A 16,828-nucleotide genomic window follows, 5' to 3' on the forward strand; every position below is an offset into this window, starting at 1 on the left:
AATTGCATTAGAATTTGAATGGATGTCCAAACTAACCGCATTCTCAAGCGAGCGTCACGGGAGCGCGAGCCCCGCCTGCAGCAGGATTAGCGCGCGCTAAACCTCGCATCCGCGCGCACGGTCAGGTAGCGCAGCAACACCGTCCGCGACTCAGACAGCACGGACAAGGAGACATTCAAACGCTTTCTTTCTTCCGCGGTCTGCGTGACTGACAGCGACTGCTCATATTTCGAGACTTTTAAGTTTCTGTGAACGGACAAGAGAGTAATTTGTAATTGAGAGTCCGGGGTCGCGACTGACAGGACGATGCCCGTATCCGAGAGTGACGGAGCTCGTGCCGCTTTACACTTTCAGCAAGTGGTATAGAGTTAATAACCTGAAGACAAGCGTGATGGACATGGACTGAATGAAGAATGCCGCACGTTTGGGAGTTCATTCTCATTCTCAACATTAACGTCATCTTTTTAGAAGGTAAGTTGTGTTTATAGGAGAATCTCTTAATAGTTACGATGATGAAGAGACAACTGTTTTACGTTTATTAATGCAGTATTTTATTTTTTAACGCAGTTGCCTGATGATGCATGTACGTACACATGCACATATTTAATATTGACAAGTGATTGTCTGTTACACATTTACACTTCAATGCTTGATGTTTACTATTTAGCCCTAAATATTTACTGGTCATTTATAAATTGAAAAAGGACGTTTCTTCTCTCAACCATTTTTTATTTTGATCGGATTTGTGTGGACATTTTTGTATTTGCCATCCTGATTTGCTGCAAAAAAATACATTTGTCCTTGGTGAAACGTTCACAATGTGGAAATATGGTACAAATATTTTTATTGCTGGGAAATATCATACATTAAATAAACCAATATGCTCTATTTGTGATCGGAGTATGAAGGATAAAACGAAGAAAAAAATGAGTTTGGAAGATTGTTTGTGAGTCATGTCTTCAAGCTCAAAGTAAGGCTCGAGTCTATGTTCTTTTCCACTTGCTATTGAAGTACCCACAGTGGTTTGGCAGTCGTGAGTTTGACGTCATCTTCTCTTCAGGGGTTGAACATCTCCCAAACACAAGTTAGATCTTCAAAGAGTGGGATGTCTGCTTGAAGGTCCAATATATTTGCAATGCAAGTGGCTCGTCTTAAAGACAGGAAGTTTGATTTGAGCTAAATCTAATACTTTGAGGATGCCTGTGCCACCTGGTCAAATCCATGCGGTTTATTTTCTTATTTCCAGTCAATACTGTCTCAATGACTCACGCATGTCAAAAATGCAGAATGAGAGATGAATATTTAGAAGTGTGGGGGTCACCGCCGCTGTACAAGCGAGTCCTTGCTTTATGTAAAAGGTTTTTATGCAATCCTTGCTGTGTTCAGTTCGATTCAACACTCAGAGGATGTATTTTAGAGGATATATGGTTATCTGGGGCTCACTTGAGTGTGTGAATTTCGGTCCTTCCACCTGCACGTAACAAATCCGTGCAATCCAAGTCCATCTTAATACGCTCCAGATGCCAACCCTGATTTCCGAATGGCGCCTTCCAATGAGTGGCTCAAGCAATATGCACCAGCTTCTCATATTCCAGATACAGATGTCGATAAAATTGGTGTGGAAGCAAATTGCGGCCGAATGATCATCTGCCCCGTTCTTGACGGCCACATCAAAGTGAGCTGATGTGAGGGTGAGGGTAGGGCCGTGTTGCTGTGTATTAAAGAGCGGCCCTGGGTGCTTGGCTTGGCAGTGGATATGATGCAAGCTGCAGCCTGGAGCCAGAGGGAGAGAGGTGAGGTGAATAGTGATGTGAGATAACAGAGTGAATTCAAAATGCTGGAGTCTGCTGCCTCTGTGACCTACTTTACCTCTCCGCTGATATGGCCTAGAGCTAAGCATCCGGGATGCTTCTGTTGTCATCTCACAAATTTGTTTTTCTGCCAATTAAGCCGTACGCTATGCAAATATTAATCTATACCACGTTTACATATATCTACATCCAAGTCGAATTTGTTGGCTCAGGTATAAATAATTCCCACAAAACGCTGGGAATTTTGAGAGGCCTTCAAATGTGCGAAGAAACGGCTTCATCGTCACATTTGACAGCAAAGACTTCTCTCCGTGGGGAGCTGAGGTCTATTACAGGTGTGACTGTATTTTCAAAGAGCCGTGGGTGAGTGATGTGTGCATCTTCTCTTTTCTCGCAGCACAGCCCGTGTCATCAAAGCTTCACGATGGTTGGTGGGCATACAAAGATGTTGTCCAAGGGAGCTTTATACCAGGTAAGCCTTTTAAAAACTAAAGAAAAGACGAGACTATGCAGAATGCGTCCTGCAGAGCCATGCCGTTCTTCACACTAATGCTTGCAAGCTTGCACGAAACCAGACCCTTTGCGTGTTGTCATATACCATTATTCACTTTTACATATATATTTAGCAGACACTTTTTTCCAAAGCGACTTACATTTTATTATCCTATACATTTTTACATAGGTATGTGCATTCCCCTGGGATCGAACCCACAACCTTGCGTTCTGTGCAGATGAATATTTAATTCTACTTGACTCACAAGTATAATATATGTATGGATTGTTAAGGCTTTGTTTTTATACAAGACAACTTAAAAACATTTTTAACAGCATTTTAGATGTGATGTTTTTAGATTTTGAGATCAGATTAATTTGACCTTAAAGCTTGCTAAGTGATGTATGTGAGAAAATCTCATTGGTCACACATAGTGTTATTGGTAAAGCCAGTGTTGCTGCGTCACTGTGTATACACTCACAAATGGCTTATTTATAGTTGTCTCTTCACATTAAGGTGGGATGGAAGAAAGTGTTTTACAGTTAAAAAAATTACACACCTCGACTTTAAGCACCTCGTTGGGTTTAAGATTAAATAAATTTCATGTAATCTATATTTACAGCAGGTTTCCGCTGATTCATGCGTACAACTGCAGCAGAGGCACTTTATGAGTTTTATTTGAAGTAATTCATCGTCTAGTCAATGTAATGTATAAGGCTAATAAATGTATGTAGGCATCAAAAGAGCTCTTTGAACACAAGTGGTAACTTTAATGGTGTTTTCCTCTTCTGCATGCTTAAAAGCTTTTAATAAAAACATCTACACCAGACAGTGCTGTACAATAAGAGATGATTCCCGAGGAATACTTCAAAACAGGCAAGCTTGTAAAAGGACACAGCCTTTAGCATCAATCATAACCGCACCGGATATCACGTAAGCCCTATAGCAACTCATACATATATGTATTGCACCGAAATTTACCTCTTTAGAAAATGTTCTGCGAGAGAGAAAAGCTCACTGGGTTAATATTGCATAAATGTCCTTGAGACTACCAGGGAAAGAAAGAAAATGAGAAAGCTTTCAAGAAGCAAACGTCATGCACTTCCTCACAGCATGTCTGGATTAATCTTAAAGAGGTCATATGACACGGCTATTCTCATTTGTTTTAGATGTAGTGCAATGTGTATACACTATTCAAGGTTAATAAACGCTTTATTTTCTATATAATGTGCATGTTTGTCTCTCATCTTTGTACCGCCTACTCGAAACGCGCAGATTCTTTACGAAGCTCATTGCTCTGAAAAGCAAGGTGTGCTATGTCAGTTAACCAGTTTATAGTGATTGGTCGAATACTGCAAGCGTGTGACAGAAATGTAACACCTCTTACCATATTTGGAACATCAGGTTCCAAAGCAATTGTACTGACAAGTACGCCCACCTGACTTGCGTATACATTTGGGCGGTCTTGGTCAAATCATAAAACCAACTGATGTATATTTGTGGGGGTGTGGTTACACGAGGCGTTTCAGGCAGGTCTGGGTGAGCACTCGATTTAGATAGAATGCATCTTTTGTTCAGACACTTTCATTTTTGCAATTTTACATGTCTTATACATGCATGGGAAACTTATAACACACCAAAGACACAGAAAACACGTATTAGCATCTTATGACCCCTTTAAGACATTCCTCATATGTGAAGCATTCATTTGCATTCAATTCAAGGCGTTTAAGTATAAATCGTTATTGTGTATGATGTACGTGATCAGTGATATTTGTTCACATTTTTTGATAAATAGATCTTTTTCTAAACTTTTGGCCATTGTTCAGTGTTGCTGTCTCGAAATGGTTCTGATATGCAAAAAGAAAGATGAATGTTTTGCACCACAGAGTCACTGTTTACACTTTCATCTCAGACAATTAAAGGGCACGGTTTAATTTCAAAGTCAGGATTAAAATAACTTCAGTGAGGTATGATGTTACATATTCATATACCGCCTATTTAAGGTGTACATATTAATGAATGAATAACTGTCCTGTTTTAGAGCTGATTGTGAGTTAAGAGCTGAGACTGCTACGTGAAATATTCTACTTTATGTTGGTCTGATGCTTTTTGCTGTTTAAACTGCAGGCAATCCATTGGTGTGCTATGCGAGGCTATGGAACAGCGCAAGTTTATTTTAAATTAAAGGCTTATTAGTATTTTTGCTTTCGAGATCTTGACCAATGGCCTTGAGTTTCCGGCGTAATTGTGGTATTAATCTTAGTACCCTAATGCACAAGTACTTCATAATCAGCAAGATCCATTATGTCAGTGTTTCCCAAACTTTTTACAGTTATGTACCTCCTCAAACAATAAACATCCTTCTATGTACCTCCTCCCTCAGGACTCACAGACATAAACTACAGTCACACAAAATATGTTATATTAAGATTAATATTGTATATTATACTGTTATTATAGTTCAAAATAAAGATTCTATAGTTTTAAAATTAAAGTGGTTACAATTCTGTCATCATTTACTCACCCTCTTGTCATTTCAAACCTTTAAGACTTTCTTTCTTCTGCAGAACATAAAAGAAGATATTTTGAAGAATGCTGGTAACCAAACAGCACTGGCCCTCATTCACTTCTATTGTATGGACACAAAACCAATGCAAGTGAATGGGTGCCAGTTAACAACATTCTTCAAAACATCTTCTTTTGTGTTCTGCGGAAGAAAGAAAGTCATAAAGGTTTGAAATGACATGAGGGCGAGTAAATGATGACAGAACTTTAACCACTTTAATTTTAAAACTTGCACAAAATAACAACCTTATATTAAACAAGTCACTTCACCAAACAGATTTCTTAATTAATAGATTTAGTTATTAACAAGAAAAGTGTGTGTGAAGTTACTTGCATTTCCGATCTTTAGATGTACAGTATGTGTTTGTATATATTATTCATGCAAGTGCATATGCTTTTGCAAAGGTACATATTCATAAAAAGCTGTACATTTTTTAAAAGCATGATTCGCCAAACCAAAGGTGAGCGAGCATTTTCGATGCATTTCTACAGAAGCTGAGCATCCCACTACTGAGGTGGATTGTGGGATTGACAGCAACGTCCTTCTTACATGCCCCAATGCTACAGTGCACCCCTGAGCAGACGTTTTTTTTTCACTACATTCATTATGGAAATCGTTTTTCACAGTCAATCCAGCTGCTTGTAACTGAATACTCGACCACAAAAGGTGTATCGATTGTCTATTCAAATCTTATATTGATAACTTAAATTTTATATTGACGTTGTGATGTTTGTACACTAGAGGGTTAAATGGTTTTAATGTTAATTTAGTCTTTAATTTAAGTTTGCCTATATTCATCTTCACCGTGATGTCCTCCCGTTTGGCAACCACCAATTTATGTTTCAGTTAATATAGCGTCTACTGTGGAAAGCACATTGCTTGCTTTAATTCATTAACATTTTCGAAAGATAACAATAATTAACTGTTTGGCTAACGTTTCTGGTGTTTGCGCTCATGTTCTACAATTACGAAGAGCTCAGAAGCAATTCACCATTGGCATTATGTGATTAAATGTATATTTTCAACAAACTCCCATTAACACTTTTTCCAAGAAACTCTTAACAGAGCAAACATTATCTAATCTCTTTCTTCCCATTTCAACAATTAAATCTGCCAATAAACTCTCATATGTTCAAACAAAGGCTTGCAATATGTACAAAGCAAACATTTCTAGCATTTGAACTTATGCACTCCTGCTGTAATTATTAAACTTTTAATATGATGCAACATCAGCACTTAGTGTTGCAATGTGTTGTAATGTGACAATTCAGTATTTGTCCCTTGTCATACCCCAAAACCACTTTGAGAGAGTTTTCATTATTGTATTGAACCCAAAGCCAAATCTGGCACAGATCCCTGAGGATGAGGGTGCCATCTGTCTAGCACTCATCATTGCTACAGCAAAATCACTGTATCTCTCCAAACACATCCAACGGCTAGTGGTCTGACCTTAACAATGGATTGAGAGTTTCAGCTGTGCGGATTCACAACGAATATATAAACAAACCATCACAGTAATGCGCACAGTATGCCAGACACTATTTCTCAAAATACTAGATGAACTGTTCGCTTTAATCTATCACAATGATTTGCAAATGGCCGGTCATTAAATGATGGGGCAATAAAAAGTATACTGTTTGCGAGCACAAAAGTGCTGCATCTCATTTCACAGATGCATGAGTGCTGCCATCGCAGCAAAACTGTTTTATTCTAACGGTCAGAGAGAAAAGATGGATAATGGCCAAAAACACTCAATCGTGATACTTCTTGGCACACAAAATAAACTTCACTACACACCTTGGAGAAACAAATGAGATAATAAAACTGTTTGAAACAGCCTTTTAAATATGTTTTCCATTTCCCTTCTAAGATTATAACTTTATGTCTCAAAGATTATGATTCCTTGTTTTTTGGCAAGCTCAATAAATGTATAGAATGAATAAAATCTTGGCCCAGGTGGGACTCTAAGATTCTACTCAAATAAGCACATTTTTATATCGCTTTTAGCTCACAGTTTTATTAGCAGCTTCCTACTCCGTCTGTCCTTGACATTTAAGGAAACACAGAAAGAGGAATTTCAACGGGGGAAAAATTAAAACGGATTCCACGCACTGAGCTCAGTGGCTGTCAGGATGTCAGACAATAGCAGGATTACACTTTAGTTAGATCACAGTTATGGAAACAATCATTTATTTGGGTCACTGTACAAAGCGATGCTGAAAATACAGTGATTTTTGATGCATTCCAATGAAAAGAGCTGGTGTTTTATTTCAACACATCCTATAATCGCAATAATGTATTTAATGCATTTTCTCATCCTATTTAAATTCTTTAACGTATTTAGTTCATATTTCCTAGTCCAATTTCACTGGAAACATCCAACAGAGCTGCTCAGCAAATTAGGTCAGCGATCTGCTGGATTAATCTGTTTATAATCTCATCCTATGGGGACCAAAGGTGATGCTGTTCGCAATGAAACGGTCTAGTTGCCGATAATCTAACTAGGTTTAATGGCTGGCTCACAAACACAGCACCCTATTCTCTCACACAGGCACACGTTTCTCGCACCTCACAATAGTTGGGTCCTGCTAATGGAAGGGATTCCCTGGTGTCGGACTGATGCTTCTTTCGGTCTTATTGCATTCTGTGGTTGAATGCACCAAACATCTCTTTCCCATCAGGGAAAATAGTTGCTTAGTTGCTTTTAGAAGAGCAAAATATCTCCGAGAATAAATTAATCATATAAGGTCAATCCTGTCCTTTGGGTATGTTGCTGACTAATTTCGTCTGTGTGGGTTTTATATCTTTTTTTTGTTTTGTAAACTGAAGCGCATTAACATAGTTCTTTGATTTGGATGCAAGACCTGCACGATATCGCCCTCATTTGAAATGAGAATCAGCACAGCGAGGAGTGAAATTGATTTCTAGACTAAAGATTGAATATCAACCACTCTACAGAAACCCACAACCCAAATCTACACCGTGGATGAGACTCACCGTCTAAATTTGGGATGAGCAATTTGAGATAATCCCAAACATATCCACTGCCAATCACATCGTGACGCGTTACAAAGCAGCAAAGCGAGCAGCCCACAGCTATTGAATCAACAATGTTTTCTTATGCTTAAAACCCTGAAATTTAGTTCTCACATCATCAGGACTCTGTTTTATGTTTGTTATCAGTGCCGTCTTTCTGGGGACTGGTTAACACTGCATGGAACCTTTGCGCTATTGGAAAGAGACAGTCGCCTATCAATATCGAAACAAGTCGAATGATATTTGACCCCTTCCTCGGCCCGCTCCGGCTCAACGTCGGGCAACGAAAGGTAAGTTATGGCAATGACAAAGCCCTTTATCATACTCATGGTTTAGAATAGCAATAACACCATGATAGACGACTGCCTTATAATCTTGTCTACAATATCTGTCCCTTTTTTTAAACTGCTAGAAGACGGACAGCTCTCGGGGAGTATATTTCCTCATTATTTGCTTTGGTCCGTTCCCATAATTCACAGGGATTTTGACATGTTTGGTTTGGAAAGTTTAGATTAGCTGCCATGGCTAGTCCATTTATCAAATGTAATCACCCACTGTATTCACTTTGTTGCTGTTATTTGACAGTCAGTTGTTTAGTTTGTTAAAGTGCACAGCTGAATGTTAATGTTGCGGGTTTATGCGGGCCAACGAACCAGATCCTCAATTATATTTGCAAGGCACAGCAGTAAAGCTTTCCAAATTAAGTCTTTGAAGATGTGCCGGCCTGATGGCTAATGCTCTAAACTGTTAGTTTGTTACAGCGGTGTAGTAATGAGATCACAAATACTCACTGGCATGGAAAATTGGCACACCTGTAATCTGTCATCATATTAGTGTGACCAAACTCATTTACCTGTCATTAATACAATACAAGATTGACATGGATGCGGCATTCGATTATTGATTATAAGTGAAATGTAAAAGATGCAGATCCACTGAGAGCAAACGGTGGGATTTTGTTCCGAAAGCAGGAGGGAAAGGGTTAATTCCTCATTTAACATCCTGTTTTATGATTAATGCTGCTGTGCATCTGCTGGGGGAGATTAGGAAGACACACCATCTGTGCTGACAGGGGATGTCAGTGAAGGATTCTCCAGGGAAGCTACAAGAGGTTGTGGTTATAGTGGATATACCGTAGTCCATCTTCACTCAATAATACATTAGTATCCCAGACAGAAGCCCAAATAAAAGTTGGCGATATTCTCGTGAGATGTTTCTGGTCCTATTTCAAGAGACCTAATTACATTTATGTATGCTTCGCTCCGTGGAGCTTGTTATGGCTGTGTTTTCCATTTTTTCCTGGAGAAAATTCCATTGGAGACCTAGTTGTTCTCTGTGAATTTGAGGGAGTTTGATTGGTTAGCTGCATTAGTTATCGGGCGGGCGGTGGAGGGGGCTGTTATATAATGGGTATGTATGCATGGAAACTCTTAAGGCTGTAATTGAAACGTTGATGGTCTTTTCTAGATGGACAAACAATGTTACCTGCCAGGCATTCATTAATTCTTAAATTATTGTGTGAAAATATTGGATTGCTTCTCTTTTTATCTCGATCGTCTGTCTTGGATAGTCAAGATTAATGCTGAAAAATAATGAGTGTCATTCATAAAATCGTGACGTAGTTTAGTTCCGCTTAACATTCCATTTCACATTGAATTATAGCAGACCTAAGTGAACGTAATTACCACTCGCTACGAATTTATCGAGATGAAAGAGTCGGGCTAAATTTATTGCTTATCCTCCTGTTCCTGAGGGATCAGCACTTCTTAAACTCTCCCAAGATCACAAATGAGCCATCCATATTGGCTAATTTGAAATCCTCCTCATTAGAATACACTTGTGAATACGCTTACAGCTCTTTAGAAAGGTGTTTCTGTTCACTAGTGTGCCATAATAAGATACATTTTGTTCTTTATTAGTAATCACAACTTTTAAATTGACTGAATGTATCTGTTCACATGTACTATTTTTGCAGCCTAGACTGTTTGCTGCATAGTTTCCTTCCTAAGCAATTTCACCTGCCAGCCATGTTTACCTTGAAATGCCCCTCAGTCTTTCCGAACTAATCCATTTACTACATTCATGCTTTTTACGGAGAATTCCTTGTGCTGCAGGCACAATGTCCAGCAGTGCAGATAATGCCTTTTAGCCTAACCAGGTGAAATCGGCTTTATCTTGCAGACAGGTTACATATTGTATATACAGGGGTGAGTCTGAGGCACTCGGAACAGCATTTTGTCAAAAAAGGTCAGAGATGAATATGGCAGGAAAATTGAATCCACAAAAAAATAACACAAGTACTTTTACAGGTCAGCGGAACCATGTATAACACGGGTCGACACGTGTCCCTGCGCCCAGACAAGTCGCATCTGGTGAACATCTCCGGTGGGCCGCTGAGCTACAGCTACAGGCTGGAGGAGATCCGGCTTCATTTTGGCAGCGAGGACAGCCGGGGTTCAGAGCACCTGCTCAACGGCCAGGCCTTCCCTGGAGAGGTGAGCTAACAAAGAGCCTGGAAATACATCACTGCTGTGGGATTAAATTAAACCTGGCTTTCAAAAGTCCAGATAGTGTGATAGACCTTTAAAGGCATTGGCACTGAAGGTAATGATGTTTGCAGAAATGAAGTTAGTCCCTTTCATCACAGATTTTTCGTAAAAGACGCAAAAGATCTACTTTCCTCTGTCGACTTTCCAATAACAGGAAGGTGAAATTGAGTTACAAGACCGCAGTGACATTTCATTTGAACATAGTGGTCTCAGAAAAATCTTTCAAAGCCATGTCATTTCCTTCATCTTTCACTAGAGTGATATCTCCGAGCAGTAATTTCTCCGAAAATGTGTATTGTGAAGTGCTATTGAGCAATGAAATGTTTCTTCTTCTGGATTTAGGTCAGAGGTCAGTTTTATAAAAGAACTAAAGTGGTGGTTGCATTGGCAACTGTGCTATTGAAACTGTAAAGAAATTGAACAAAAAGCAAAACTGTACTGCAATAGCTTATATATGTATACAATATTTGCTTTTAATGCCCCCTGAGGTTAAATTAAACTAAACATGTGACCCTGGACAACAAAACCAGTCTTAAATAGCCCGGGAACATTTTTAATTATCGCCAAAAATACATTGTTGGGGCTAATTTTATTTTCTACTACAATGTAGTATCTACTACAATGCCTCAGATTAACAACTTCATAGGCAACTTTCTCACTATTTCGCTTTTTTCAACCCTCAGATTCCTGCTATGTAAACAGTTGTTGTTCCGCTAGATAGTGTCCTATCCTAAAGGACCATATATCAATAGAAAGCTTATTTCTTCAGCTTTCAGTGGATGTAAATATCTCAATTTAGAAAAATTGACCCTTGGGACTGGTTTTGTCGTCCAGGGTAACATATGAGGTGTAGCTATGGTACAAAATGAAGAAAACACTAAATCTTTAAGGTATTTATTAGATAAAATTATTCAGGGAATATGGGTTCAGTATGCAAAAGTGTGCATTTCGTCGCCTTGGAATTATATGCTTCTATATAAAGAGTTCAGATGCAAAATCCTCCAAAAGCCACATCCTTCAAAAATTAGATTTTGATGTGTTAAGTGAAAGCCCTCCAGTCTCCACGCATAGTATACGTTACTCAGTTAATTTTTTGCTTCAAAACCTGCTAAAAAACCTCACTCTGCCTGTCTGAAAATTCTGGTATTGCTGAAGGTAAATGTAGGTGCTTGATAATAAAAGCTCATATTAAAGAAAAGTTGCCTGACAGATTTAAAGGGTTTTGCATCTAAACTCCTTATGTGCAGTCTAGGCAGTTTTGAAGTATTGAGCTATTACATTTCTGTATTCCATTTGTCTTTGCAAATAAAACCTTTTTGTTTTCTAAAAAATTCCTAAAATCTACACAACGTTGAGAAAAAACATCAAATGATGTAGATAAATTATCACAGAATAAGAATTTGCAGATAACTAAATTTCGCCAAAAAAGTCAGATACAACCTTATAATTCCAAGGCGATGATTTGTAGATCCTCTTTCGTTGAAATATTTTGAATGTAATATTTGTGAATAAAAAAACAAGATGTCAGTCTTCTAAAGCTTGAAATCACTTTCGTCAATTACTGTTTGTCCCAGTTTGCATAGTTGAGAAAAGAAACACGTTCTATTAAGAATGAGATCAGCAGCGTTGTGTGTACACGGACCCCATGCATCATACAGGCAGGTGGTTTTTAAAGCTTTGTTGGAGACTACTTCAGTGGTTTGTGACCCAAAAATGGGTCAATGTTTTGATAGGGTTTAGTACAGCTGGGAAATGCAATGATTAATGGAAACAATAAAATGCAGATAACCATAAAATCATGCACAGCGCAATAAAGATAACAAAATAGGCGTATTAACTTTTTAAAGGAAAGAGAAACATTTTAAGGGTCAGAGTTTGCACATTCAAGCATAATGATATTTGGCGCATATTCATCTATCACGGGTGTGGAAGCAATAGCCAAATTAGGCAGATGGCAACAAAGATCTGTGTGACCTCATAGAATAACATACAGGTCCACCTGCAACAAAGTCAAACAGATAATAACGTTTTGTGCAATGAATTATTGGCTGACATTTCATTTTGTGTGTTAAACAATATTGGTGCATGCTGGGTCACGACTTCTGGGTCCTAAGGCAAACCAGCTGAGAACCTACTTAGTTTATACTTGCAAAAGAAATACAAACTTTCCAACCAGAGCCTTTTTTAAATGGTCAAGATTAATCATCAGGTTATACAAGCAACACATTTCCAATAACTGCCTAAACTTAAGAGTTACATCCTACCACTCGAGCGGGTACGGTCTGGTGTGATCCACACCTCACCTTTGATTTCACTGCCGTCAGCAGCCTCACTTCATTTTCCTAATCCAAATGAGGTTATATGGGCAGCAGCTTTCCAACAACTTCATTTTCAGGCAGACAGGCGAGCTCATTATAACTGATGACTGTAGCATATTTTCTAATGAGCTCCAATGCAATTTTGAGCAACTGAAAATTAAGCGGCAGCTTTGCTGGCTACCATCTTGCTGATTCCATTGAGCTGCACTGAAATAACGATAAAACACGGCGGAGGAGCATAGAGGACCTTCATAATGTTTCCCATTAACAAATCATTAACAATTTATACGCAAAACAAAGCAAAATAATTTATTTCGAGTGATGTACTGAAACTCGTTACTGTGTCAAGTAAGATTACAAGCTGACAGTAAAAAGTTAATTTATGAATGCAGATATATACTGTTTAAGACGTAAAGTCATAAAATGATGGGTCCATATGCACATTTTCCCTGCAGGTGTTATCTAAAGTGTTTTCTTCTGTTTACAGGTGCAGCTCATCCATTACAATCAGGACTTGTACTTAAATTACAGTGATGCTGCCAGGGGCCCTAACGGAATTGCGGTTGTTTCTATTTTCATGAAGGTTAGTAGGTTCAGGTCCTTTGAATATTAAAAAGATGTTTTTTATTGACGGTCATGATATAATGCTTATAAGACCAGTAGTTCATGTACATTAACCTCACAAAAACCTTTTTTTGAGGAAATGGATAAACACTATACTTTTAAATCATTAAATACTGCATTATCAAAGTTGAAAAGCACTTTTTATTGGTTAGATACTGTATTTGCAAACCCCAGTGACAATCATAGTAATATGATAATGATTTATGGTAAAAATCCTGAAATATGGAGATACAAGGTTTCAGAAGGACAGCAGCATATTCCATGATGATTCTAACCGGGATTAGCAATAAAAAACTTTTTATTTACAATATACGTACATTAAACATAAAAAAAGTAATAAGTAATAATTGATTATTTAATAGATCAGATTATTAAATCAATTCAGTATCCATAGTGTTTGCATTCATAGCATTTGTGAACATTTCATTGATGCACAATATTGCTTCCAAGCAACAAACACTATTTCATGCAACAAACATTTCCCTTGTAACATTTTTTCTGTTATTATTGTAGTCATTGCTTATAAACAAATTATATTTTTGATATGTGTAACTTTCAAAAGTGCTTTTCTGAAGGCAGTATAAAAAAAATACACTGTGGCAACATTAAAATGCATTAGACGGTTAATAAATGCTATTATGAAATGTTACCAAGCAATTTTGTATTCTGCATTTAACCAATTGAATATTAGTCAAGTCGTTGAGTTACCACCCAAATACAAATTAAAACATAATTGATCATGTCTGAGAAGAACTTTAGTTCTCTGGGTGAGTGTAGAATTGATTTTAGACCATCAGATGACATTTTGTCTTTTCCATCTTAACTAAAGTGAAAATGGTTTCGATTGTCCAGCATTTAATTTTATCTCATACTGTGACATCAAACAACTAGCAAATCTCTGTGGGTATCGCCTTCCCTGATGGTGTAAATCGTGCCTTCTGTGTAAATTGGGGCAGAACTTCCACGGTTGAGATGACAGGATGCAGTGTTGCTTTCACACAGTGTTTGTGATGCGTAGGAATCGAAAGAACTGTTCTACAAATAATGAAGCCACTTGGATGAAAGGCATACGTGTTCAATAATCAGAAAAACACGGGCAGATGCACCAGAATGAATTCTACAAGACAATTATTGTGTAGTGAAGGTGCTGTTATCTCATAATGAAAGGTCTCAGCGGTAGCTTATGCCATTTGTGATTAATGTATTGAACAAAGCCGTGTTTTATTAAAGGGATAGTTCACCCCAAGTGAAAAATCTGCCGTTATTTACTCGTTTTGTTGTAACAAGATCATATGTTATTGTTTTTTTTCTGTGGAACACAAAAGACTTTTCGCACTCAAGTTTATAGTATGTCAAGCGCAAATGGACAAAAAAACTAAAACAATTAAAGTGGTCTGTAAGCGGTTGGTTGATGTATTCCATGTCTTCTGAAACCATTTGTGTGAAACCAGTGTGGCATCAGATTAAAAAAAAAGTGTTGTTGTAATTTTTCAAGGGTGATAAATACGCAGATCTGGTTTGTGTACAGTGCTTTTTTAATTTGGCATTCCTTTCAGATTTCTGAGCCTACTAATTCATTTCTAAACCGAATGCTGAGCCGAGAGACCGTTACAAGGATTACATATAAACGTAAGTGTCCATTAATAATAATGTTTAACACTGTGGCCTGTGGCAGTTTAACTGTATGTTGTATTATCTTTCAAACTGGAGGGTACTTTTAATAACACAGAAAGAAATTTTATTGAAAAAGATAAGAGAGTCTGCAAAATTGCCTTTATGGCAATGTTGTGATATATTGTGATATTTTATCCACTTCTGCATCTAATAATACTGAAGTGATCCTGTTCTATCCTGTAGGAATATATTTAGGCGTCTTGAAATCCTTTTGGTATTTTATTATAATGTGTTTAAAACCTCTCAGCCTAGATCTCAGTTATTTTATATCTTTTCAGATGACGCGTACTTACTGATGGGGCTTGATATTGAAGAGCTGTATCCAGAAACCTCTCGGTTCATCACATATGAGGGGTCCATAACTATTCCACCGTGCCTTGAGACAGCCACCTGGATCTTAATGAATAGGCCAATATACATCTCACAGATAGAGGTATAATATTACCTATGGACATAAACAGTTTTGGAATTAGATTAATGATTTTGCCCTTTTATTAGCATGAAGAGTTTAGCATTTAACGCTTAATCTCTTTACTATCATCAGATGCAATCTCTTCGACTTCTCAGTCTTAACCAGCCGTCTCAAATCTTCCTGAGTATGGGTGACAACATGCGACCAACGCAGTCGCTCCACCAGCGCTGCATCCGCACCAACATCAACTTCAGTCAGAGAAGAGACTGTCCCAACAATCGTGTGATGAGGCCGCAGTACAGAGGTCTGTTTCACCAACACACTGCACATAAATAACGTGCACGAGATGTATTTTAAGAAAATGTTTGCAATAATGCATTCTCAATCTACAATGTTATATAAAACTGAGCTCCCTCGTTATTTAACAGCTTTATTATAACCATTGTTCTTGAAACAGACAGGGAATGGAAAATCAGATTTAGCCGTTATCTGACAGCGCCTACTCTGCTTCTCTTTTCAGTGAACGAATGGCTTCTGAAATAACGGTTTGACATTGATAAGTTACTTTGGGATTTCCAGCAGCAGCTGCAGAATACAATGGATGGACAGAAGACGTTTGGACGTATACTGAAAGATGAATCTATCAATAAATCAAAAGGAAAAGAGGATTCTTCAATATAAAAGAAACTACTTTTATACTTGTTTATATGTTTATAATAGTAGCTGATATATCAACCAGAGACAGTGAAAGCAGTTGCTCATTTATCTTTTTTGACTGGAGTTCTATCAGCCAGGATATTGTTCACATGGACAAATAAAAGTGTACTTTTTCAGCACCCTGCTGAGGTTCAGTCCACCCTGACTGTTTGCAAAGCAGGTGCAATCGGTGTGTGTTGCTGTCAATGGAAACCTTTGCTTTCTGCACAAGGATATAAACTTTTATATCAGGCAAACAAGGGGATATCAAGCTTTGGACTATTTTGAGCATGTTGCCTTCCATCCGTGTTTGCAGTGATACGTGAATTGAGTGATATCTGGCCAATAAAGTGGTCAGGGTGAACATTTCTCTTTACTCATTTACTCACACTTTGGAATGTGGTTTTGTAAAACTGCAAAAGTAAATACAACTGAATTGCCACATGGAATCACATGGTTGATGTTTATGAATAATGTTGAATGTCATTAAAATGTTGGAGAAACTTATACTTTATATGGGTGTTTTTGCAGGTGCTGCTTTGAAATGACTTGTCATAAAATAAGACATTGCTGGATTTAGCAATATAACTGTCAAACGCAGATTTATCTTTAAACAAACATTCAAAATCATTGTTTCCTTTTTGGC

The 16,828-nt window shown here is 37.9% G+C and overlaps 1 protein-coding gene across 1 annotated transcript; it reads left to right on the forward strand.

The window, feature by feature from the left end:
- The first annotated feature begins 109 nt into the window (after nucleotides 1-109).
- On the forward strand, nucleotides 110-16,672 carry ca10b (carbonic anhydrase Xb). The gene is made up of 9 exons (XM_056753511.1): nucleotides 110-471; nucleotides 2,209-2,283; nucleotides 8,057-8,199; nucleotides 10,219-10,404; nucleotides 13,264-13,359; nucleotides 14,957-15,029; nucleotides 15,353-15,507; nucleotides 15,619-15,790; nucleotides 16,007-16,672. The coding sequence occupies exons 1-9, from the start codon at nucleotides 414-416 to the stop codon at nucleotides 16,027-16,029; spliced, it is 981 nt and encodes a 326-aa protein (XP_056609489.1). The 5' UTR covers nucleotides 110-413; the 3' UTR covers nucleotides 16,030-16,672.
- Nucleotides 16,673-16,828: the final 156 nt, after the last annotated feature.

Source organism: Triplophysa dalaica, chromosome 7 (genome assembly GCF_015846415.1).
Source record: "Triplophysa dalaica isolate WHDGS20190420 chromosome 7, ASM1584641v1, whole genome shotgun sequence".
In the NCBI taxonomy this organism is placed as follows: domain Eukaryota; kingdom Metazoa; phylum Chordata; class Actinopteri; order Cypriniformes; family Nemacheilidae; genus Triplophysa; species Triplophysa dalaica.

What these genes read in the sequence shown, in the direction of transcription:
- ca10b (XM_056753511.1), top strand. Translation starts at nt 414, where the DNA reads ATGCCGCACGTTTGGGAGTTCATTCTCATTCTCAACATTAACGTCATC. An exon ending in TAACGTCATCTTTTTAGAAG is followed by an intron (nt 472 to 2,208) that starts GTAAGTTGTGTT and finishes CTTTTCTCGCAG; the next exon opens with CACAGCCCGTGTCATCAAAG. An exon ending in TATACATCTCACAGATAGAG is followed by an intron (nt 15,508 to 15,618) that starts GTATAATATTAC and finishes TACTATCATCAG; the next exon opens with ATGCAATCTCTTCGACTTCT.